Source organism: Camelus dromedarius, chromosome 8, assembly GCF_036321535.1.
Source record: "Camelus dromedarius isolate mCamDro1 chromosome 8, mCamDro1.pat, whole genome shotgun sequence".
NCBI lineage: Eukaryota > Metazoa > Chordata > Mammalia > Artiodactyla > Camelidae > Camelus > Camelus dromedarius.
The window spans coordinates 52786792-52812207 of record NC_087443.1 but is presented as its reverse complement, the minus strand read 5'-3'; the positions used below and the strand labels follow the sequence as shown (position 1 = coordinate 52812207).

The 25416-nt window shown below is 33.8% G+C and overlaps 1 protein-coding gene across 2 annotated transcripts in view; it reads right to left on the bottom strand.

The window, feature by feature from the left end:
• The window catches only part of EXOC6 (exocyst complex component 6), a 169081-nt gene that overhangs the window by 51195 nt on the left and 92470 nt on the right, over positions 1 to 25416 (bottom strand). The window contains exons 18-19 of one of the 2 annotated variants that reach the window (XM_064488226.1): positions 16402 to 16581; positions 5373 to 5402 (exon numbers count right to left, since the gene is read on the bottom strand). In XM_064488226.1, the coding sequence (XP_064344296.1) occupies positions 5373 to 5402; positions 16402 to 16581 (210 nt within the window). The remainder of the gene's footprint in view (positions 1 to 5372; positions 5403 to 16401; positions 16582 to 25416) is intronic. The other variant, XM_031461390.2, reaches the window with a different exon arrangement.

The window sequence follows — 25416 nt, the reverse complement described above, 5'->3', positions numbered from 1 at the left end:
TCCCAACCATAGGTCTCATCAAACTTTGGTAGTCTTTTTCTTTTTCTTTTTTTTAAACAATCTTTTGAATTGTGAACATGGCCTAAGATGACATGTAATTTTTAGCTTTCTGCAAGTATCATTGTTGCTGTCACAGCAGTCCCATGGTATCTTCAAATTCATCCTACTTTAATAGGCAAAAAGAGAATGCAAGGACAAGGAGAACAGAGAAAGTCTAGAAGAAGTTTTAGGTTTTGAAGAAATGCTTCTGCTTCCAAGTTACTGATTGTATCAGAAAGCTAGATAAAATGGTAAAAGTGACATGTACTTTTGCCCAGGGTAGTAGGAAGAGGAAGATAGTTTATGCTATGTGGGAACTGACAGAGATTATTTCTAACTCTTAAATCTACTTGATAACAGCAAATTGGGCAATAGATGTATGTTTAAGTAGGGAAGCAATAAAATATCAAGGTCCTATAATTTTCTCACTTGGTAAATGTAAGGAATGCAAAGCAAGTTAAGATGAGCTATGATTTTCCACGTGGTGACTGAGTACTATGGTCAAGCCACAGGAATTAAGATCGAAAAACTACAGCATCCCAGGAACTGTTATTAAAGCACCAGCTCTGTGACAGCAGAGTCATATCCTCACTCTTTTACATAAGCTCAGAGTATTAGGGCTATATAATCATTAAAATGTACTATTTTGCAACCCCAGTATGACTTAAAATTTGCAAAGAAGTTGTCAGAATCACTAATAGGTTAGACAGCATAGGTTGTTTCTACATGATCATTAGTAAAATGGACAAATGTCACCCAAGTCAACAGACTCTCTTATTAATATATGTAGGTAGGTGACTGATATAAACAGAGCCATAAACATAGTACAGGGTAGGTCCTTGTCATTCAAGGATTTATAGTTAGGTTTCAACCTTTTAGGAATGACTCCGAGAGTCCATTAAAAGCAGGGCTTCACTTGCTGAGGCACACATTTGAATAATATGCTCTGTGAAGTGGGTATTGGCGAGGCAGAAACCACTCAGACTACATGCAAAGTCCCAACCTCCTCAACTCAATCTGGCTTTGTTGTCTTCTGTTAGTTGACGTATATAAAGTAACTCATTAAGGTCTAGAGTTTTCAATTATATTTTATAGCATTTTCTGAAAGAAATTACATGGCATAGCAGTATTCTCAAATTTGAAAATTCTCAAAGGTTTCGGGTATACTCATCCAGAATGTTAGGGGCTTTCTGAACAGGTAATTTCACTGGGGTAAATCCTAGATTGTGGGAATGTGGTTGGGGTAGATACTACCTCTTTAGAGTCATTTCCAGTTGAGTGAGTACCTGGGATAGGATTTTAAAAGAGTAAGGGAAAGGTACGAAGTGAGGGGAGGATGTGAATTAAAACAAAACTCATACAAAGAAGGAGGGAGCAAGCAAGGTAAGTTATCTACTTACTATTTGTTTCTAAAGACAATGACATTCAAACAAATGACATTCAGCAATACTCTGAGAGTGAAAAATAAGTCCTCACAGACATTTACAGTAGGCCTTTGTCAGCTGCGCCCTCTTGTTTCCAAAGAACAGACAGAGGCTTTAAATCTCAATGCTACCATCTACCAGGCTGATTTCCATTAAGAGGTAGAAAGATTTAAAATGTGACAGCTTCCCTACAATGAAATGAACGAAAGAAAAGGAAGTGATTAAAATGTTGCTGCTCACTGTTCTGAATTCTTCCCCTATATGTAATACTCGTCTAAACATGTGCCTTTGTAGGGACTTTATAAATGCTAAGGTCTTCATTTTGTGTATTATAGTACCTTGCATAAGTTTTTTTAATGAGTATGTATCAGCACCTTGGCCTACTGCATTTTGTTTTCTCTACCTGACCTGCAAGCACTCTGTAAGTATGAATGCATCAAAGCTGTTCCACCTCTCCCATCAGCTATATCCTCACTCCTATCCATTCCTGTTCCCTCCACACAAGGAGGAAAAGAAGAAAAAAGAAAAGAAAAACAGAGGCTCTTTAACATCACCAGATCCTGGCTTGCACAAGAAACTTCTGACTCCAACATCTTTCCCTACTGTCTCCTTCTTTTCTCTTCAGGGGATCTGACCTCCTTTTTGCTATCTTTATCTGCTCACAACAGAACATAATTCCAACTCAAACAAACTTTTATCCACAAATTTTGCTCTCTTTTCTTCCCTGATTTCAACTTTTGCCTATTTAACTCGGAGGAGGGGTGGAGAGAAATAAGAATCTTCTATTTTTTTAACTTCTATTGTGGAATACAGGTTAAAGGGGAAGATATCATTTGTATTCCTAGAACTTACTCCTATCTACAAAAACTCAAGTAACTTTCTAAACGTGAATTCTCTGCTGCCATCTGGTAGTGAAATTGCCATATGGTGCATTTTCATTTGTTTTTAATACCAAATCTTCCTGTTCAAAACGATACTTTGCTCAGAAATCCTGCACCAAAGATGCAGTCTATTTCATCTATAGTCTTTAAAGAGTAAAGTTATAGGATATTTGTTAAGTGCGCATATGCATGTATGTATTAATGCTGTGTATTTGTGTATATAGGCTGAGAAGAGTCCACTTTAATTATTTCCACTTACATTTCCATGATCTGCTATTTACACGTCAGGTCTTGTAGTTCTCTCCTAATCCACTGGCTTCCTACTAAAGCTCTCATGCTGTTTCCTTCTAAAAGCCCTCTTTTAATACTACTTCTTCCAACTATGCCCTGATTAAGAACAATCCAAAACACTGTTTTCTGTAACATCTGACAGCAGGGAAATATTTAAGTATGCTGTGCTATATACACACTTAAGACTTACAAACTTAAGAAGCTAAATTTCTCACCAATATTAGTCAGCATTTAGCTAACAGAAACATCAACTTAATAAATACCTAAAAGAATTAAAGTTATAAAATTCAGGTATGTTCACTTTCAACTAAAAAGCAAGATTCTTTTTTTTTTTGCAATTAACTTCCAGCAGTGAAAAATTACTTAACTGTTTTATTACATTATGAAAAAGCTTAAGAAAAAATATAAATCCTATTTCTAATAGTGGGCTTTGACGGTTTTTGACTTTTTCATTTACATCTTCTCCAAAGTTCTCTGTCTCCAAAGCACTGATAATACTGTCGATCATTTGCTATTGTTGATTTTTGTGTACTTGGAATAACTTATTATAAAAGTATGGAAATGGATATCAAAACATGTCACAAAAATACCTCACTTATCACCATAGAAAGAACTATCTCATGTAGGTAACATTTTCAAAACACTGGACAGTCCAGTGCCAAGTCCTTTGAAATTTCTCTTGCATATTTATCTTAAACAAGAGGATAAGAAACAATTCAATGTTTTCTGGATAGGAGGGCTACTATCACTTCTGTATTTTGAATATGCATATCTATCTATCTATCTGCAGGAAAGTTTATTAGCAAGTTTATTAAGTACTTAAGTTACTGCATTAAATGAGCAAAAAGGTCAAGTGAAAGCATGAGGGTCTATCTCTTCAGCAGGACAAAGTATCTGTCCTTAGTGCTAGGAATTTGCAACAGTTATTTTGGTGCTATTGGTTCTTTTATTTTTTTTAAATCACCACTCAATTTATCTAGAGATACATCTAGAGAGCTGTAGTCTGAATTATTATATTATTCTTCCATGGAGGTGTGCAAGAAAGAGCAAACATACAAATATTTCTAATTAGTACTGATAGCATTGTTTAAATAATTTTCGTATACATTTTCTAAATTTCTGCCTGTAAATAACAGACTGCAGACTTCCTCTTCAAAACTACAAAGCATTCTATATTTGACAAAAAAAAAACCTCTTGATTCAAAAATTCTGATTTTTGCAGTATAGTTTTCATAATTTTTAAACATACAAGAAAAAGACTTATAATAGTTCATATCTTTACTTTTTCTCTCATATTAACTTTAAAAATACTTGTCAAGCAATTACTCTGTATAAGACATTCTTTAGGTGCTACAGAAGATACAACAATGAGTAGATGTAGTTCCTGACATAAAGGGATTAAATTCTAATAGCAGAAAGAAGGGAAGTCTACAACTATAGTACAAGACACAATATAAATAGTACCCTAAAAGTGAGACAAAGTATCAACATATGGTTAAGTGGAATTAGCAAAAGCTTTATGAAAGAGGTAGCATTAAAGTTGGCTTTTGGAAGATATCCAAAATTTTTACAGTTATAAATGAAGACAGGGTAGAAAACTGAAGTTAGATCCAGGACACAATGAATTTTCCACTTTGGATGCCCATGTTGAATAATGGTCAGAAATGTAATGGAAAGAGGCTGAGATTTTTTTTTTATTTTATTTTTATTTTTTTTTGCTAGCCTGTGGAATTTTTACTTAATTCAGCAGATAAGTGAGAGACCCTGAAGTTTTTGAATACAGAAATAAAATTAAACTGTGCTTTGGAAAGTATAATCTGGCTTTGATATGTAGGATGAACTGAATTAAGGAGAGACTGTTCGCAGAAACTAATTGTAATAATCAAAAACTGAACTTTAATAATAGAAATGAGAACAGAAAGGACAGAATGTTAAGTTAGAAACATTTAAATTTCAAATGCTAGATGAGATTTTGTTAATAAGAAGAATTTTCAATATCTATATGTTCAGACAATATTTGAGTTCTTATCCCAGCTGTCAAGAGCTCATAATTGGAGGTGAAAAGGATAAACAAATACAATAAAAACCAAAATATGATGAAGCCATTTTAAAAACCGTAAAAGCTAAGGCAATTCAGGAGAGCAGTACTGGATTTGGAGTGAAGAAGAAATATTTGCATTCTGTTATGAACTTCACTGGGTTGTACACTGAGTTAGATTTCTACAAGTAGAGACTGGGGTAACTGTTGTAGAGAAAAAGCATTCAGAAAAAGCACAAACAGTCTTACAAACAAGTAATAATAACAACTAATATATTTTGAGTGTTTAATACATGCCAGGCACTTTTCTAAACATTTCGTGTACACCACCTCATTTAACCATCACAAAAATATACAGGGTATATACTCTTATTGAACTCATTTTCAGATAAGGAAAATATCTACAAAGTGTGGCCTGTTGTGCATGAGGTGACCAGAGAGGTTTCTCAAAGTGCTGCACTCATCACAGATGCACCATAATATTAACTTTCATAATCAAGTCCCAGAAAATCTTGACTACTTTACCAAAACAACTTATGTTACCTTCAAACTTCGGTTTCCACAAAACTACAAATATATCAAGGACATTGCCAAAAAAAAATGATAACTTACTATAAATACCTAAACAGAGAAAAATAAGCCTGCAGGAAGTTCATTATTTTCTAATTTGCATGCTAGTTTTAGCTTGTATCTACTTACCGACATGGCTGCATGATCATTGCTGTTAGTCTGAGAAGGAAGTCAGACAGGCAATCAAATAAAAAAGGAATATGTATTCCAAGAACAACAGAAGCAATGTTTAAAGTAGCAAAACAAAATATACTACAAAACAAACAAGCTGACTCTTTGTGTGTTGCTATAATATAAAGGCATTAATTAATCACATAAATGTGACTATCATATTATTTTGAAGATTTATGTGTCAGTTTTTATATCCATACTAATCAGATAAATCCTCCCCTAAACTTTAGTCTACTTAATCAAGTTGTCTAGTCAGCATTAAAATACTGAGAACTTTAGCAGTTACTAAATGTCTGCTGGCAAATTTAGAAAACACTAGCTCACTGACAGGGTTCTTTCCTGTAGAACAGCTGTTCTCAAATTTTAAGCAAAAAAATGTAGATTTCTAAGCTCCAGAAATTATAGTTCAGTTAGGTCTAGAGCCAAGCACTGGAATCTGAATTTTTAACAAGTATCTGTTCCCACAAGTAATTTTAATACAAAAAGAAAATGTCTATTTCTTTACAGACAGAAAATTACACTGAATATGTGATTCTGAAGATGCTTATAATAAGCCACTTGCTTCTACATAATCTGCTAATATGGCTTAAAATACTCAAGGAAAGATGGCACACTAAATTATCTTACAATTAATCATTTAAATGTTTTTACTCCCCTAAAAAGTGAATAACGAGTCAAAGTGAAAACTAAATCATTGATCTCAATCTAAACACAGATCAGCCCCTGCTGAAGTTCTGTACTAAATATACTGTACTAGTTTATTCTTTTAAGATATTAAGAATTAAATTAATTAAACATTAATTCCTTAAAATAATAAGGATTAATAAAATTAAATTTAAATAGCTTTTAAGGGGAGAGGGTGTAGTTTAGTGGTAAGAGTGTGTGCTTAGCATTCATGAGGTCCTGGGTTCAATTCCGTGTACCTCCACTTAAACTAAACAAACAAATCTAATAACCTGCCCCCTATAAAAAATTAATTTAAAAAACGATAAATTTAAGTAGCTTTAAAATACTGTTTTAAAAATGATCTAATTTACTTTTCAAATTCTAGTAATAAGCTATATAATACTTAAGCACTACTCTTTTTTGTTTTTAGAAAAACGTATTTACCCAGAAACATGGATTTAACCTTATTATATTAGGTCAGTGAAACTCAAAATCTATTTATTAGTGGCAGTTGAACATACAGTATAGCCTACACTGAAGGTGCCCCTCCACATGGGAAGTTGTCCTCTTCACCAAGCATACAATGAGTAAAAGAGAAACCACAAGCAGTAATGGAGGAAGAAAAACACTCAACCAGCCAGGCAGATTATTGTAATTAACCCCAGTAAGCAGTGAGTTGGCAGCTGTGTGAAAATTCATTCTTCTGGAAGACTGGACTAGACTCTAGATAATCTCTTAATCTCTAAGTCCTTTCTAGATTTAACTTCCAATAAATTCTGTTTGGATTAGTAAAATTATCCCATCACCAAAGTTATTTTGCTCAACTATTTTTCTAACATCTTTCAAATTGTATGTAAAGGTATTTTTTGAGATATAAAAGCCATGAAGTCAAGATGAACTTCAGCTAAAATTTAGTGACCTAGGCAACAGAAATCAGTCAGTAACATTTAATACATGAAAACCATGTAAGGCATAAGACTTGTGATGCTGTCATCATTGTTCACATTACACAATTTTAATATATATTATGGTCAATAAGTCAGATCAATATTATCATTAAATATGTAAAGATTAATACAAAAATGGGAAAAAACAATTTGTGAGCATATACATACAATATATGCTTATGTTTTCATTTGATAAGAAAAGCAATAAAATGTATTCAAAGCTGCCTATGTCACAATTTGAAAAACACAATCTTTGTATTTTTAATACAATGCTTTCTGGTATCACATAAAAGAAAGGGTGATTAAAGCCTGTGATTATACTATTGACTTTTAAAGTTCTCCTTTGCAATTTTCAGTCAGGTCAAAGGCCATGTATATCTATATACTTAACTCAGGAAAAAAACATGAGCCAAAGAATGAAGAACATGGAAGGGCAGAGCTAAAAGAGAAAATAAGGTGCCAGAATAAATAAATCTAAGTTTAGGTTGGGACTTAGCATCTGTGTGATATTTAAAAACAAATTTTATATATGGGGACCTTAGAGATGAACTCATCCAATCACTTATTTCAAAGAGAAGGAAAAAAGTTTTTCAAAATCAAGATGTAGACTAAGTTAACGTATTTGCTTCCCATCAACGGTGAGATACAAGTGAAACAAAAAGCACAGAATTATAGAAAGGAATAAAACGTTTAACATTAGATAAAATGAAGGTGTGTTGGGGAATTCACCAAAGGATACTTTCTGGAAAATAGAAAGCAGATTAAACAGAGAAAGCAGCTGTCCATCATATGCCACCAGGGAACTACAGCAGAGCTGGGAGCCAGCTGTGCATTAGAGGTCTAGAGTTGGCAGGTACGAGAGAGGACAGAAATGAGAAATGGCATGGAAAACAGGGAAAGTAATTAAAGACTTCTGGAACAACTGTGCCAATGATCCTCCAACTATAGAGCACAAGCATTTTCCACAATGAGAGAACTTTTAAGGGGAGAGCTGAGGCTCCTGGTATAGGTAGAAAAAGAGAGAGAAGGAAGGAGGGAGGGGGGAGAAAGACCCCCTCATTCTGGCACAGTGTCGTGACAATGGAAAAGACAGTCAGAGAAGACTACACAATCTGTAGAGCTCAGTGCACAATGAAAATACAGGGTCCCTTGTTCAAAAATCATTAAGAATTTCAAGACAACAGCAGAGCCCCAAATCACATGAAGGACTCTTCTGAATCTAAGACCCTGTGTAACCATGACTCCATGGTTACACATCCAGGACGTCAGCCCTGAGGAGAGGAAACCACAATCTCATAAATAGCTCCACACCTGCTCACTCTAAGGTGAAGAATTTTGAGCAAAATGCCTTCCAAATTTTAAGAATTTTCCAGTTGAAGTATGAAAAAGAAAACAATAACAACAAAAAGAAAATAAACAAAAAAAGAAAAAAGCAAAAAAAATTTTTTTCAGTCAGATTCCTACTTAAGGGGGAAAATCTATCAAAAAATTGAGTATTTACACAGCAGCAGAGTAAACCCACATCAGCACTCCAGACCTTCTCTGTTAAAAGAGAATGAGAAAAACAAAGAAACAAAAAACCTATTCAAGAGTAAAAGAGATAGTTCAAGAAACAGAAAATATCTTGTTTAAAAAACCCTCTAATATCTCAGGGTGATTTGAAAGATAATATATCCATTTAAAAAAGAGAGAGAGAACGGTAGTCTATGAAAAAGGAACACTTTTAAAACAGGAGTGATTCCTTAGAAATTAAAAATATAATAAAATATTCTATGGAAGGACTGCAAATAAAATTGAGAAATTCTCCCAAAACATAAAGCAAAAAAAATATAAAGAGACAGGAAACAAAGGAAAAGGATAAAAGACATAGAGGACCAATCTGGGCACTCTAACATCTAATTAATGAGAGTCCAAGAAAGAGAGAACAGTAAAGTGGAGGGAAGAAAATTATCTAAAAAATAATAAAAGAGAATTTTCCTGTGCTGAATTTCCCCTTTAACAGAAAGAGGCCATGAGTAAAGAGCTAGAAATACAAGCTTACATATCCACACATTCTCATGACATGTTAGAATATTAAGAAATAAGAAACAGATCCTAAACCCTGGATATCAGAAGACAATGGAGGAATGCAATAAAAATTATCAGAGAAAAAGGTATTCAACCTAGGATTATATAACTAGCTAAACTATCGATCACATGAGGACAGAAGATATTTCATGATATGCAAGGACTTAAACAGGAGGAAGTTACTGAGGTAGTTCAGCAAAGCTAACCAGACAAGCAAAAACAAAAACAAAACAAAACAAAACAAAAAAATATGCAGAATTCAGGAAACCATTCCCAAACCTGGAGAGCAGAGAAGGAAAGTCTTAGGTTAACAGCTACACAGCAGTTCTAGAGAGTAAGTGGTACAAATCAAAGGCAAGGGCCTCTGTAGCTGTCAGAGAACAGCAGGTTAAGAACTTGATAGAATGGTAGGGAGGCTAATACTTTTATTTCACGTAGAACAGAATTAAGATACTGACTTAAAGGAACAAAAAATGGGAGTACAATTATTTTTATAAAAAGAAATGATAATAGAAGAAATAAAATAAAATGTAACAATCAGTGGGAGATGGGGGGAAGTAAGAAGTTGCTATGTGTGCCTTATCTTTCATAGTAGGAATTCACAAGACATTCTCAATGTTTCTAAGATAACCATTGGAAGAAATGAAAACATATGGTGACAATGGTAGTCTGGGAGAGCAGGACTGAGGGAGTGGGGGAGGAAAGAGGCTATTTTTCATCCCAAACTCCTGGGCTACTTGACTTATTAACATGTACACATATTAACTGAAATAAAAGTAAATTAAAACAAAACAAGCTTTATATTCAACTCTATGAAGTAAAACAGACATTAGCAAGTTAGTCCAGAGGTTGAATGATTTGTCTTCCTCCATGATGCTGGTTAACTGGGAAAATCAGGCCTAGACCCCAAATCTCAACATTTTCAATACAGTGCTGTATATTCAGAAAAAAGTTCTTAAGGAGAGAATGATTTTAAAAGTTACATACTATCCATTTCTGTCCAAATCATGCATTTTCATTTATGGGATATACATATTTGTTTCTCACTTAAAGAAAGTATAATATGTTTTTTAACTATTTATAGAAATAAAAAATGAAAATTAAAAATTTAGTGGCACCAGATGCATTTAGTAGGGAAAGAGACTATGGCCCTAAGCATAAAGAATTTACAAAGATACTAAACTGGCACATCAGTAAATCACTAACAGCCCGAAGCAAAAAATTAAGCCAAGGGAAAAGCCCTTTAAAGGAAATACCTAAAAAGGGAAACACTTTAAAAGGGAACTAGATAGAAGTAGATATGAAATTTAAATATAAAATAACACAGCACATCTCACTGTCTTAAAAGAAATTTCTACTATAGTATTTAACACTTTATTATTGAACGTATACTCTTATTTACTTCTTGACTTAAAAAGTAATTTTTCTTCAACAATGTGATTTTAAAAGCTATGCTATATTTAGTGCCATGCTAGTGAATGTTTAACGATAATTCTCTGGGGAAAAAAACTTGATCAGTAAGATTTGCTGATTTCCATGGTCTAACTACTCCTACTATGACTAGCAATGTGACATCACTGAATGCACAGATGGGAAGAGACATGCGCAACAGGCTCTCACAATCATTTCCCAACATGATTCTGACGTCATTTTCTCTTAGCGGGAAGGCATCTCTAATCTCAGAGTAAAAGATATTGGAAGAAATGACTCTATTAACAGATGTTCTTTTTATGAACAGCCTTTCAGGGATCTGTTCTCCAAAGTGAGATATTACCTATAACCAGATAGTGATTTTCTTGAAAAATATCCAATCACATTAACATGTAATTAGAGAATCATAGGGCAGAGATAAGTTAATTATTCCTAAAAATCATGTATTTATTGTTCAATCATTTTTTACTCTTCATCACACCACTTCTATTAATGCAGAAAATCAAAAGTTAATCATATTTGAAAGTAAAAGGAAAACATATCTTTCTGGGAAGAAAACAGTTTTGATATTTACATTCAAACAGAAACCAGATTAGTTTATTTAACATCTCTAGAATAGTAGCAAATATAAGGACAGAAGATTACATCATGGCTACAGTTAAAACAATAGGGAGTTCCTATAAAGGAAGAAATATGAGCAAACTGACCCTTCAAGATCTTTCTACTTCTACTGTAAAAGATAACCATTTGTCAGTATAAACATTTGGATAAACTGGGTTCCTTTTGCAAATACACAAATGAAGAAATTAAAAATCATCATTCATATCATAGTGAACAGTTACTGAGTTCCATTCAGCTGTCATGAAGAATTACTAGATATCTTCAAAAGGTGCTCAACATTTTTTTCTATTTATATACTTGTAAGTGGTGAATGAATGTCTAATTCTTTTAAAAATTCTTCTGGTTTAAAATTTTATGGCTAATATAAAATCTTATTCAAAAAAACCCACAAAGCTTGGTTGTAAGTTAGGCTTAAAAATGAGTGTCATAAATGTACAGAAAAAGATGACTTGTACAATACATGTCAAAAATCCTAACAATGTTTATCCTTTTATAGGATAACAGCAGGTAATTTTTATTTTCTTCATACTTAGCAGTATTTTCTAATTGCCAGGATAAAACTTATTTGAAACCTAAAGGGTCACTTACACATTTCAAATAGTAAAAATTGCTGATTCCAAGAATACTGATTTGGGGACAAAATAATATTTATTTCATATACTAATCATATTTCACTGGCATTAGCTAGCATCTGACCATTAGCCACTATAAGCACTGCAGTCAAGCTAGAATAATTATTCAAATAAATATGCTTTATAGTGAATATGTTTCACAATTGATAAAGAAATTTTTTAAACGGCTATGTAATACAAAAGTATAGAACTCAAAGCTAAACAATATCGAGCTACAAATGTAGGCATAAATACAAGAAAAAAGTAAAAAGACATTAAAATAAAACTAATATTATAAAGGTCCTTAAAACAATAATAGAGGAAGAAGGGAGAAGAAAAGACAGAACTAACATTTATTAGTAGTACCTACTTCATGCCAAGCACCCTGCCAGTCAACTACTTTACACAGGAATTAATTCATCCTCTGACAGTCTTATCCAAAAATGGATTTTGCCCATTTTGCAAAAGGTAAGGGGCTCAGAGAGGTTGAGCAACTTGCCAGGATCCCAGAGCCAGGAAATTAAAAATCTAAGGTTCAAACATAGCTCTAAAGCCATCCTGTGCTCTCCTACCTTCAGCACCCTGGCCCCCAAGAACGATAACAGATAAATGGGTTTAGCCCTGAGTCATAAAATGGCAAGTTCCCTTGAAGCAGGGCACCTTCACATTTTGGTTAATGGGGAAATAACTGTCATTATTATAAATATCTATTTAGCTTGCTGTTAATTCCTATGGCCAGTGGAGAGCCTGGCTTCTCTGCTACAGCACAGGGAAATGCAGATGAGTAGGTAATTTAACACGGAAGCAAAGAAGCTCTTTACTTTTCCATCCCCTGCATAGGCTTGCACTGGCTGACTCTTAAGAAAAACAGGTGAGGGAAGTAATCAATTCTATCACTCATCCAACTCTAGAGAAAGGAGGTATTTAAAGTGGACATTAATGGTGATCTTCCAAATCCTGCAGCTTTCTACTGCTACCAGTGTAGCAGAAAAGAGAAAACAATGAAGTTCCTTCTCTGGGCTCCATCAAAACCATTATTATCCACTAACTTCTACTGTTCTCATACCCTGTGAGCAGAGAACAAAATATTATCAGGTGGATTGTAACATTTCTAGAATCACTGGAACTTTTACTGGGCAATGTGGTTAGCAACTACACATCATGACTATCTTTGATGGAGAAAATATTATTTTGCAACAATAGTAGGGACTGACAAAAAATTAATATGCAATAAATCTAAGAATGGAGTTTTTAAACTACAAGTGTTCTGTCTTAGGTTAGGGTCGGGGTCGAGAAAGTCATCTTTATGCCACAGAATCTACTTCTCTGTCCAATCATTTGCAATACTGGCCACTATTTGCACTATTTGCAAGAGAGGCCCTTAGTTTCACAGCTCCCACTGACTCTAACTCATGGCATTGTTTATTTACACTGTCAAATCTAACAAGGGGGCATGAAGCCAAAATTAGCCCCTTATGTAATTCCTCATGTCTATAAATGGATAGTTAGCTCTACTGAAGCTGACTGACTTGGGACTGACTTTGATAAGTAAGTATCTTCTGAAGCTTTTTTTAAGTCTGAAGGAGTCCAAAACTGGCTCCTCTTTCTATTTGGGTCCAAAGGTAACCTGAAAATAAGGAATCATTTTCAGCTTAAAACATTTAAATAAAAATGGTAACTTATATAATGCCATATGTTGTTTAGAAAAATAATATATTTAAAATATAACATTACCTCTGTTCTTCGCTTGAAAGAACACAATCTAATTGAATATTTTATTCAATTTCAGGATTTCAGAGAATTAATACACTAAGCTGTAATATAATTACCAACTCGTGCTAAAATTTACCATGGTCAATAATTTACTATTTTTGCTTGGAAATTACACGTTTTAATTCATCCCTCGAATAAGAATATACTGTTGTTAGGACCATTTTTTCTTTTCCTAGCTGTGAACTATAATTTTCTTCTTATTTGGTCATGTCCTGTATTTATTGTTGAATTTATAAGTCTATGTATTTTCTTTGCAGAAAAGCCCATGGTAGATGACATACAATCCAAAATGGCACAAAGAGACTAACCTAAAACTATACAAAATTTCATAATAGATCAGACAAGTCCCAAGAGTCTGTCACTCTCAAGGTCAGCAGAGTATGTCCTATGAGAAAGCAGGATTTCCCTCTAGATGTCAGCCTCCTGAAGTGAGGCATTTACCCCAAACACTTCTAGCACACAACCTCTCTTAATCCTACCCCAGGAATTTTACATACAGAATTCCTACCCATTATCCCATGTCAACCACTGAACCAGATACTGCAACACAGAAACGTGATGGAAACATGATGTGCGTATCTGTGTACATGTGTGCACACATGCATGTCTTTATTCTTTCTTTCTTTCTTTTTAAATAAATATTCTTCTATTTATTTTTAGCAACACCTTCCTTCAACTATTCTAATTGGCTCTTTGATGGGGAAAGAGTAAAGGATAAGGAGAATAACTTTTTTTTTTTTTTTTCATTTTAAACAAAGGAGATGGTTGGGGGCAGTTGGGTAGGCTCCAGAGTAAATATTTTTGTGTTCAGCTATATCTTATCACAAGATTAAAAAGGTCAATAAAATTTCTCCCTGTTTTATTTGTACAAAACTATTCTGTTCACATTTTAACAGTAGTTACATTACTTCTGAATATCCTTAATAAGAGAATGTGCATCCCACCATAATCTCTTTGGTCTCTGCACTCCTCATCTGAAGAATCCAGTGTTTCAGCCTGTTCACACTCAAATGTCCCTGTTATATCTTTTCCTTTTAATGTTCATCAACAGATTATTCAAGATGTAGATGTACTATGACTATATATTAGGAGAGAACAATGCTCCTATTTTACTTCTAATCTCTGGCCTAAAAATATCCAATACTATCTAATAACAGGAAAAGCTATCGATTATACTGACTTTCATGAGAACTACTCTTATTGGAGTTTATGTCTATTTAAGCCTACTCTGTCAATTTCAGGGTTTGTTTTGGCTTTGTTGGGAAGAGAGTTGTAGTTACCTTGGTTAAAAAGCAAAACATATTAGAACTTCAAACAATTGACTAAAGGGGTATCATGATCCTTGATTTCAAACTATACTACAAAGCTACAGTAATCAAAACATGGTATTGGTATAAAAAGATACACAGATCAATGGAACAGAATAGAGAGCCCAGAAATAAACCCACACATACATGGACAACTAATTTACAACAAAAAAGCCAAGAATATACAATGGGGAAAGAACAGTCTCTTCAAGCAACAGTGTTGAGAAAACTAGACAGCCACATGCAGAAGAATGAAAATAGACCACTATATTATACCATACACAAAAATTAACTCAAAATGCATTAAAGACTTGAATGTAAGACCTGAAACCATAAAATTTCTATAAGAAAATATAGGCTTTAACCTCCTTGACATTGGTCTTTAGCCATATTTCTTTAGATCTGACTCCAAAGGCAAGAGAAACAAAAGCAAAAATAAACAAATGGGACTACATTAAAATAAAAAGCTCCTGCACAGTTAAGGAAATCATCACCAAAATGAAAAAGGAACTTACTGAATGGAAGAAGATATTTGCAAATCATATATCCAATAAGAGGTTAATATCCGAGATATATAAAGAACTCACACAACTCAATAACAAAAAAACCAAACAACCCAATTAAAAACTGGGCAGAAGATTTGAAGAGACATTATTCCAAAGAAGACATACAGATGGCCAACAGGCACATGAAAAGAGGTTCAACATCACAAATTACCAGGAAAATGCAAATCAAAACCTCAATGAGATATCACCTCACATCTGTTAGAATGGCTATCATCAAAACAACCAGAAATAATAAGTATTGGAGAAAACATGGAGAAATAGGAACCCTCATATGCTGTTGGTGAGAATGTAAATTAGTGCAGCCCCTATGGAAGACAGTATGGAGATTCCTCAAACAATTAAGAACAGAATTGCCATATGATCCAGCTGTTTCACTTCTGGATATTTATTTAAAGAAAAAGGAAAACACTAATTTGAAAACACATGCACCCCTATGATCACTGAAGCATTATTTACAATTGCCAAGATATGAAAACAACTTAAGTATCTATCAACAAATGAACAGATAAAGAAAATGTAACAAATATATGTTAACAGAATGCTATGCAGTCATAAAAAAAGAAGAAAATCTTGCCTTTTGTGACAACATGGATGGACCATGAGGTTATTATGCTAAGTGAAATCAAACGAAACAAAACAAAACAAAGTCATAGATACAGAGAATAAACTGGTGGTTACCAGAGGGGTAGGGATTGGGGGGAGGGTAAAGTGGGTGAATGGGGATGGTAACTAGACTTATGGTGGTAGTCACTGTAGTGTGTACAAATACCGATCTATAATGTTGTATACCTGAAATTTATATAATGTTATATATCAATTTTAACTCAATAAAAAATGGCTAAGTTAAGATTCTTCACAAATTGACTTATAAAAATAGAAAAGGAAACATTCAAGCTAGGAAGTTCGTTTAAACAAATACGCCTCCAACTAAAACTGAATTCTAAATTACACTTTAGTAACAAAATTATAAAAATTTTTTGAAACTTTTTTATACTTACAGGCAAATGAGTAAACACTTGAAAGATGCTTCTCAAAAAATTAATAAGATCCATTAAATAACCACTAGCTCTTCCATCTGGCTCAGACATTGTCCAGTCATAATCAGCAAGCTGCACAAACTCATCAATTTTCTGATTAAGTTTGGTATATATTTCCCCTTCTGCTGCATGTCGGGCGTCCTAACAGGGGACAACATAACAAAAAATAAGAAACAGTTATGGAAGCAGGTAAAACAAGTTTTCTTAAAATTCTAAATTTTGGGCTTTTTTTTTTTTTTGGTTTAATATTTTAAACATTCATTCAAAGTCCAAGAAAACTGCTGGATTTTTGGCTGGAAGTACACTATTTATTTGACTAGATACTACTTTTTTCCCCCAACTTCACTATCATCTTTTTTGTCTTTATCTAGTAGTATAACCTATTAGTTATAAATTCTGAATTGTTCTTATAGCTCAAATCAGAAGACCATGCATTATTCTGAAGTGAACACAGGATACTATCCAGAATACAGCATATGTTAGGGCCATAAAACAAGCCTTTAAAGGACTGAAATTGAAGTAAATTAAAGTTTTCTGACTACAACGGGATGGAATTAAAAATTAATAAAAGAAAGACACTGGAAAATTCACAAATATATGGAAATTAAACAATAAACTCCAATAAATAACCAATGAGTCAAAGAAGAAATCATGATGAAAATCAAAAAATACTTTGAGATAAAAATAAAAACACAATATTAAATTCATTAAATAAAGTTGCATCCATTAAATAGGATACAATGAAAAAAGAGCTTAGGCAGAAATTTATAGCAATATACGCCTATATTAAAAAAAAAAAAGATCTCACACCAATAACCTAAATTTCCATCTTAAGAAACTAGAAAAAGAAGAAATAATAGTTGTGGGTTCTCATCCACTCAGACAGCAATACTCTGACAGAACAGCATGAGGGACACTGGGGTACTGAAGACTAGGCACTGTGTCCTTTGCAACTGAGGCAAAAGATCTTCATGCCTGTGCCTTTCCTTTAAAGGATCACACAACTTGGACAGAAGTATTTCGAAGATTAAAACTACAGCAATCTCTGCCTTTCTCTCAGGTTTTGGACTGTAAAAGCCCCTGGAATGTTTTGTATCACCTTAAGGAGGGTGGACAACTTGCCACCCTGGCCAGTAGATTTAATTTGATGGTGGTTGGGGACAGTGGTGACAGCAATGCAGTATTTCTGGTAAAACTAATACTTGTTTAGATTCTTAACTTGACTAAGAAGAGACCTAAGTATCACTCATCATTATGAGTCACATACTATATTTGAATACAACTTAATCTAATGTATCATTCATTTCATAGCTATGAATAAGAGCAGTATAAAGACTGAAATATCTCTCACCTTAAGGATCTCACAATACAGGGAGATATACAATATTACAAAACATGATTAGTGGTATATTAGAGGTTTAAAACAAAGAATTCTGAGTAAGCAAAGGAGGAAATAATTATTACTTATTTGATAAAAAGCTTTGAAGAAGGGATGTCATATGAGCTGTAACTTTAAAAAATATAATCAGGAACCCTTACTTTGGTATTTTGGTTTTGTGCCTTAAGAAATTTTGGAAAGAACAGTGTAACAGAAGGTCAACATGAACAATGAAAATGTACCATTTTTACATTTCAATGCTTTTTTGGACCCCTCTCTAATTTTCACAATGTCTAACCACTTACTACTCACTGCCACGTTGGGCTGAAGAAAACCAACCACTAGTAGACATCTTTCCATCTGCATGCTTGCCTTACTACAAAGGAATTCCAATAAAGATTTTTCTTCTCTCCCTATTCAGAGGTCTAACACAAATTTGATACAGACAACAAAAACTTTAACCAGGGTCTCTCCTCAACTACAGAGGAAAATAAACACTACTTCAAACAAAGGAATTTAAGATAGGTAATGTTATTCACTATAATTTTTTTCACTATAATTTTAATAAGTATTAAATATGGCAGTAACAAAATGAGATCTGACTCAAAATAAACTATAGCAACTTAAGTTATTAGTATCTGTTAAAATTTCTAATGCGATGCAAATCTCCTCAGAAAAATCTTAAGATTGAGGAGTTTATCAGTAACATTGTATCAGCCACTATAAATTTGGCATTCGAGCATATAGGTACAAAACATCCACTAAAATGTAAGCTCCATTAAGACAGGAAGTTTGCTCCTGTTTCTGTTCACTGATGAATCCCTGGCACCCAGAACAGTGCTTATAACAGAGTTGATAGCAGACAAGTACTTATTAAAAAATTTTTTTAAAGTCACTGCTGTCTTGAAGAAGTTTATAACCTAGCTGGGATAGAAAAGTACAAAGATAAAGTAATCACAGAATAAGTAAATATTAACAAATTAGTAATGATTACATGAGGAGTAAAAGTGTAGCAAAACAGGAGAGATCATGTGGGCTGGAAAGGTTTATGTCACTTGCTGTTCCACTTACTACTGCCGAGTAACAAACTACCCCCCAAATTTTAGTGGCTTAACATAACAAGCATTTTATTATCCTCACAGGTTCTATGTGTTAGGAATACAGACAAGGAACAGTGGGGATGATTTTGCTCCACTATATCCGGCATCTAAGCTGGGACAACTTGAAGGCTGAGGATGGGACTCAACACGTGGGGATCCAAATTATCTGGAGGTTTCTTCACTCATATGTCTGGAACCTGGGATAAGCAGCCTCTCCATGTGGCTTGTCTTCCTCACAGTATGGTGGCTACAGGGTACCTGGACTTCTTACGTGGCAGCTCAGGCCTCCAAGCATGTGTGTTCCTTGCTTGGACTAAAGTGGAAATGACATTGCCTTTTATGTCCTAGCCTCAGAGTCTCACAACATTGTTTTCACTGTAGTCTATTGATTAAAGCAGTCACAAGCCTGCCCAGATTCCACAGGAGGGGGCAAAGATCCCCACTTCTCAATGATAGGAAGTGTCAAGAAATTTGTGGTCATTAAAAAAAAAATCACCATCTTGCTAATAATGAATAATGGAGAAATGACCATAAAGAATATGCGCCAGGGGTTTGAGAAAATGGTAAGCGGTTTGATGGCCACTATTTCATTTATCATTACATACTGAGTGAATTAGTCAACTTTGGTAAATCCTAGATTTTTTTAAATCTATGAAAACAGAATCATCATCACCCTGTCAGAGGGCTGTTCTGAGCATTACACAAGTTCCTACCACTAAAGCACCTAGCTGTACTTGGTACCCAGTAGGTACTCAAAAATAGTTTCCTTGCACCTACTGGGTACACTATTTGGGTATTTAGTTATGCTCAATAAATGTTTACTAAGTGAACAGTATGGAGACAATTAATATATAGAATCTTAAGCTATTCAAATTGCCCGTTAACTTAATTTACTGTGGTTCTTTGTATGTAAGGGAGAAAACAACTGGGTATTAAACATTCACAGAATCATTTTTTAAAACATGAGACAGTAGTGAAATGGAAAGGGAGGGGGTCTTATTTAAAGTGCAGTAATTAGCCATGGCAGTAATAAATCTCTCTAACCTCCTTAACAGCATTATGGGTAGATACCCAAGACAGCAAATGGTTATGGCCTGCGGAACTAGACCATAACACACATCGACGATTCCGCTTATACGCTGATTTTCCAAAGCAATCTAAAAGTGTTTATTATTACCACTTTGCATTTGCCTGAGTGTCCATCATCAGCTCCCTCAATTTCATGTCTCACTACCTTCACTGAATCTCTGCAATTCTAGAAAGGAGTTGGATAAGGGAGTCTTACAGCTCAGAACTGTGTAAGCATCCCATAATGCTCAACCAACTTGTTCTATCACAAGGCAAAGAAAATTTGGTGTCTGACTGTTCCTGTTCTCTACTACATTCCCTATCTGCTGTGCTCAGACTGCTCCATGTGATTTCTCTTGCTTTTTGGAGATGCCTCTAATGCAGGCAGGAAGGGATCGAGATACCTAATAAAATTTTAAAAACCATTAGTAAGAGACTCCTCTCCTTCAAAACTCACAGAGCAAAAACTACTGTGTGAAATTTTAGATTTACAAAAGAAATGGCTATTCTTTTAAAACCCTAATGTAAATCCACCTTTAAAATCAATGTTATACTTAATTCCCCTTTTTACTATGTAGAATTTTATTAAAATAAAATAAAGATGTTATTTCACATTTTCCTGGATGTTTAAAAAGCAATATGGGCCAATTAAAACTCAAAATTTGAGAAGGGGAGCGGTACCAAAAACCTAAACATTTTGAAGTCATGAGAGAAAACAAACACTGTATTTATCTGAAGGAAGAAAAATTATAAAAATGATGATGATGAAGCCATTCACATTATAGTCAAATAAAGCCATTATAATTATATGCTTTCTGGATAAAGTGATTCAAACCCCACTAATTTTCTGAAAAAAGAACTAAGGAAAAATAAAGGGAAAAAACAAAAAGTTATTTATTATTTTTTGCTGTTACTATTTAGAAATTTTTTGATTGACCTACTTTTCTGAGGTGATATCAAGAACAGGTTCCACTTTTCCCATAAACTATCCAGGTTAAGACACATTTAAATGAAATTTGGGGGAGGGGTATTTTATATTTTTAGAAGTTTATTAATACTTTCCACAGGCTATAATAGTAAACAAAGAAATCTAAGGGAGTCGGTGGCTGTGCTGTATTAAGGAAAAATTTCAGACAGCAGTTCTAGGCAGGAACGTGTTTTAAAGTCAACATTTGAAAAGACTTTGCTAAGGACTAAGGATTCTGCTTACTTGATAATCCAGACAAATATAATCATTAGAAAACATGTGCACGAACTGACTCACTGTATTTCATTTTTAAAGAAATAGGAGCAAGGAAAGAAACACAGAAAAAAAATTCATTATAACTTTTCCTCTATTTAAATACAAGGATACACTAAATTATTTGGTAAAACATTTCTGAAAAAGATCACTAATTGTAATTTAAAGGCTGTTAAGAAAATTAGTTTGGACTTCCTAGAGAGTTATACTACAGCTGAAACCAAAATACTTTCAACCCTTATAACCTGACTGGAAAATCAGGAACATATCAACTAACTCCTAAATTAAATTTTAAAAGATTCAACTTATAAGTAAAACAATTAGTTTTTCCTTTGCTTGTTAAAGAAACAGTGCCATCTGGAGGCAGAAATGTATCTCACATAACTTCAGAACTATTTTCTGTTTCAATGTACAGGAATTAAATGATACCATACTATCAGTGGTTCTAAACCACGGGATGCAACAGAATCACCTGAGGAAATTTTTTAAACAGACATATGCACAAACTCCATGCTAGACCTCACAGACCATATGCATGCATGTTTTGTATAAAAGATAAGTAGTAATACAGCTAAACATTTTAGTAAACATCTATGACTTACTGTCTATCATCTATTCCCCCTTCTGGGAATAGTCCCCAAATATATTTTGGAAAATCACTCTGCCCCAATTCACAGCTCTATCTGGTCTGGATAGGACTGAGCCCATATCTAGCTCCAAGGATGGATCCTGATGAGTTCAAGTCAATTAGCAATAATCATCCACTAGGGAATTCCACAGCAACTAGTTGGGGGATACAATCTCTCTTCCTTTAGATGACAGAGCATGAGGATATAAAGTTTGGAACTGTGACCTCGTAATTATTTTGCTACCAGAGTAGAAAGACTACAGCTTCTGGGCCACCATGTGTGAAAATGAGGCAAAAATTGCATAAAGCAGAGTTAAAAGATGGAGGGACTTGGGGTCCTTGAAACACTTCCTGAGCAGCTGGCTCTGCCTTACATGGAATCTGCCCTATTCTAGGACTTCCCAGCCACACTGGCCAATAATCTCCCTTTATTGTTTAAGATAGGATTAGTTGGTTTTTCTATCAGTTGTCAATATTCTTTTAGTAGCCTTGATTAATACAAGTAGCTTGAAACATTTTATTGAACATTCTAGGGAAAGAAAAGGTCACATTTAATATTACTCATCTGGAGCAAGGGAAACACTTCTATGACATTTTTCTGAGCTTTAAAAACCTAAGCAGGAGATGAAGTTGGAGTTGTCAAAGTGAAAGTGTCCTCCCTAGCTAATTTCTTCCTGCTCTAATTCAAGAAATAATGCTTCAGTGACCTATGATCTTGACTGAGAAATTTCTAAATGTTAAGTAGCATACAGATCCCAATTCATTAGCCAATGTCACTAATGATACTACAGACAGAAGGAAATGAGTAGATAAGACTAAACATAGAAACCTAATTATTAGTTATGATGGGGGAAGGGATATAGCAGGAGCTAAAAAGAAATACATCTAAGATAACTCCACATTTCCAAAAAAGGAGGCAAGAAAAATGGTGGTGCCACTTAAAAAATCAAATAGGCAAAAAGAAGAGCCAATTTAAGAAATTATGATTTTTTTTATTTAAGTATTTTAGGTACCATTGTGACAATTAAGGGAAGTTGTTATATTCTTATATTTGGCACCTAAAATCAAATTAAAAAGAAAAATAATTTGCTTGCTTATGCTTCAGCTTAATTTAGTGAAATGGCTACTTTTCAACAGGTTTTTTTAATTACCCTATATTACTGTGATTCAAACAAAAATTTGTAGGTTTTAGGATATGCGTGGTGCCTTGCATACATGCAAACTGTATATTACCACTTGATCAGTAACACTCTGGATTAAACAAAGCTCAAGATCTTCTCCACAATGAACTAAGAAGTCAAATGTAAAAAGTCAAGGGAAGTTTATATTAATTAGAAGACCTAAAGTTTTTATAAAGTTCTAGAAAACTCCTTAAAAGATTTTTCTTCATAAAAGAACACAGTCAACCTGGAGTATAATTTAGGGATGTATAATCTCATAGTTCTAAAGTCAACAGGTCACAAATAATATACTAAATGTTCCATTAAGAGATACAGATTACTGTAGGATTCAGTTAATTATATCTAAATAACTTCCATGGGGGCAAATCCAAAGCACTTCTTAAGGTAAACTAGAGTTAGATAATAAAAGTTAAAGTATCACATAGATGAAAGAAAAGGAAGCTGAAGGCAGAAATTTAAGGAACCTGGTACCAACTGCTTCTAGAAAAAATTAAATTTCCCCCCAGAAGAAACATTCAAAATACATGTAAACCAAATACCATTTTAAACAAAATATGCATACTTATTAACACTAAATGAATGAATGAATGAATGAATGAATGAATGAATGAATGAATGAATGAATAAATAAATAAATAAATAAATAAATAAATAAATAAATAAGATTTTAGATTCCTTCTACTGGGCTACAGCATTTCAACAATCTCTGAATTTTCTCATCTTGAGCTTTCTACTTTCTGTAAATGGCTTTATATCAGTTCTTCCCTTCCCTCATCTCTGCTAACTGCAGTGCTACCCAGGCTCCAAATTGATGCAACACCTAAATGCCTTTAGGGTTCAGGCAGGGAATATAAATGAGTTTGGCTGGCATGGTGATTGTGGCAGGCAGGATGCTGACAGAGCACAAATCTCATCTAAAGGTATTTGAATTCAAAATGCTACAAAACCAGATCAAACACATATACACAACCAAATTTACCTATTTGTTATGCACTGTGGTTATTTCTTTGTAGTTATCTGCCCTTTTAGATTAAAAAAAATCCTAGTAGTTAAAAACCATGCCACATCCTCTCCGGAGCAACTAGCACAGTACAACAGAAATATATTTTTGCTCAATAAACATCATTTAATATATTCTCCCAGTCCAAAACTTTCAGTTTAGATGGAAACTTCCAAGCAATTGCTGATTTGTCACAGAAATGTTCTTTGGGACACAATCAAAACCTTACTTCAAACAGGACAAAGTATTTCATTTCTGGCTCCTTACCAAAGTAGCCAGTCCTAGAAAAACTGAAATCCACCACAGAGCCACTTGCTAAGCTAATCCACTTCTAATGATAAGCCAGAATGGGCAATATAGGCTTTGAGCTGGAATCAGAGTCTAGAAAAATTCAGAATCCAGCCTCCAGATTATCTGGGATTACTGTTAATCATTAGAAATTAAATCATTTTCTAATCCTCAGATTATCTCCTTTTTCTTTTAAAAAGGTAGGTGGTACATTTTTTCCTTTCCAGTTTTCAAGGGCTTCTATATCTCGGAAGTGTTTAAGAGTGGCTAGGGGCTTTGGAGTAGCATCTGCTGCTTCTTAGGTAATCTAGGTTGTTCGTAATCAGGTTTGAACATCATCTGATACAAACAACTTTTTAAAGTACTCTCCACCATTTCCTTCTCCATTCTATTTCTGCTTTCCACACCTTTATAAGAGGTACTTGCTATAAGTAACTGATTATAAATTATAATTATAATTTTATAAATTATAACTGATGATAACTTTCTGGAAAAACAGAAAGTTGAGCACATTCATGTATCAATGGGGTTGAGGTAGTCCATAAATATTGCTGATCTTTCTCCTCTGTTTATAGAACTGAAAATGCTTTTTTTCCCTGTTAGCTTAATTTATGTTTTTGGCAAAGTAGCATCCCCATTCTTTATTTTTCTAGTACTTTTCTAATATAATAAAATGAATTATTTATTCAATAAACATTTAAGCTTTGGCTTTTTTCCCCTGATCTACTGTTTAGGATTTTATGTCATTTAAACGTATTAAATCGGCTACAAGAGTGAAACTGCTTGATGTAGCACTCTCTCAAAGATAATGAATGACAAAAGAAATAAATGTTATATGCCTTTTAAAAATGACAAGTTGCGCAAATAAAACAAGTTGTACAATGGAACACTCCACCAATAACATAAGACTATATACAAAGCATACAAGTAATCAGAAGTTGAAACGCGATTAATCAGTCAAGAAGTAATAGTTCAAATGTTTTGGCAAAGCAGAAATAAATCAACTGTATATATGTAAAATAATATAACAATTATAATTTAAATGAGAAATTTTAAAACTTCCTAATACCTTACTAGTTTTTAAAGTATGATT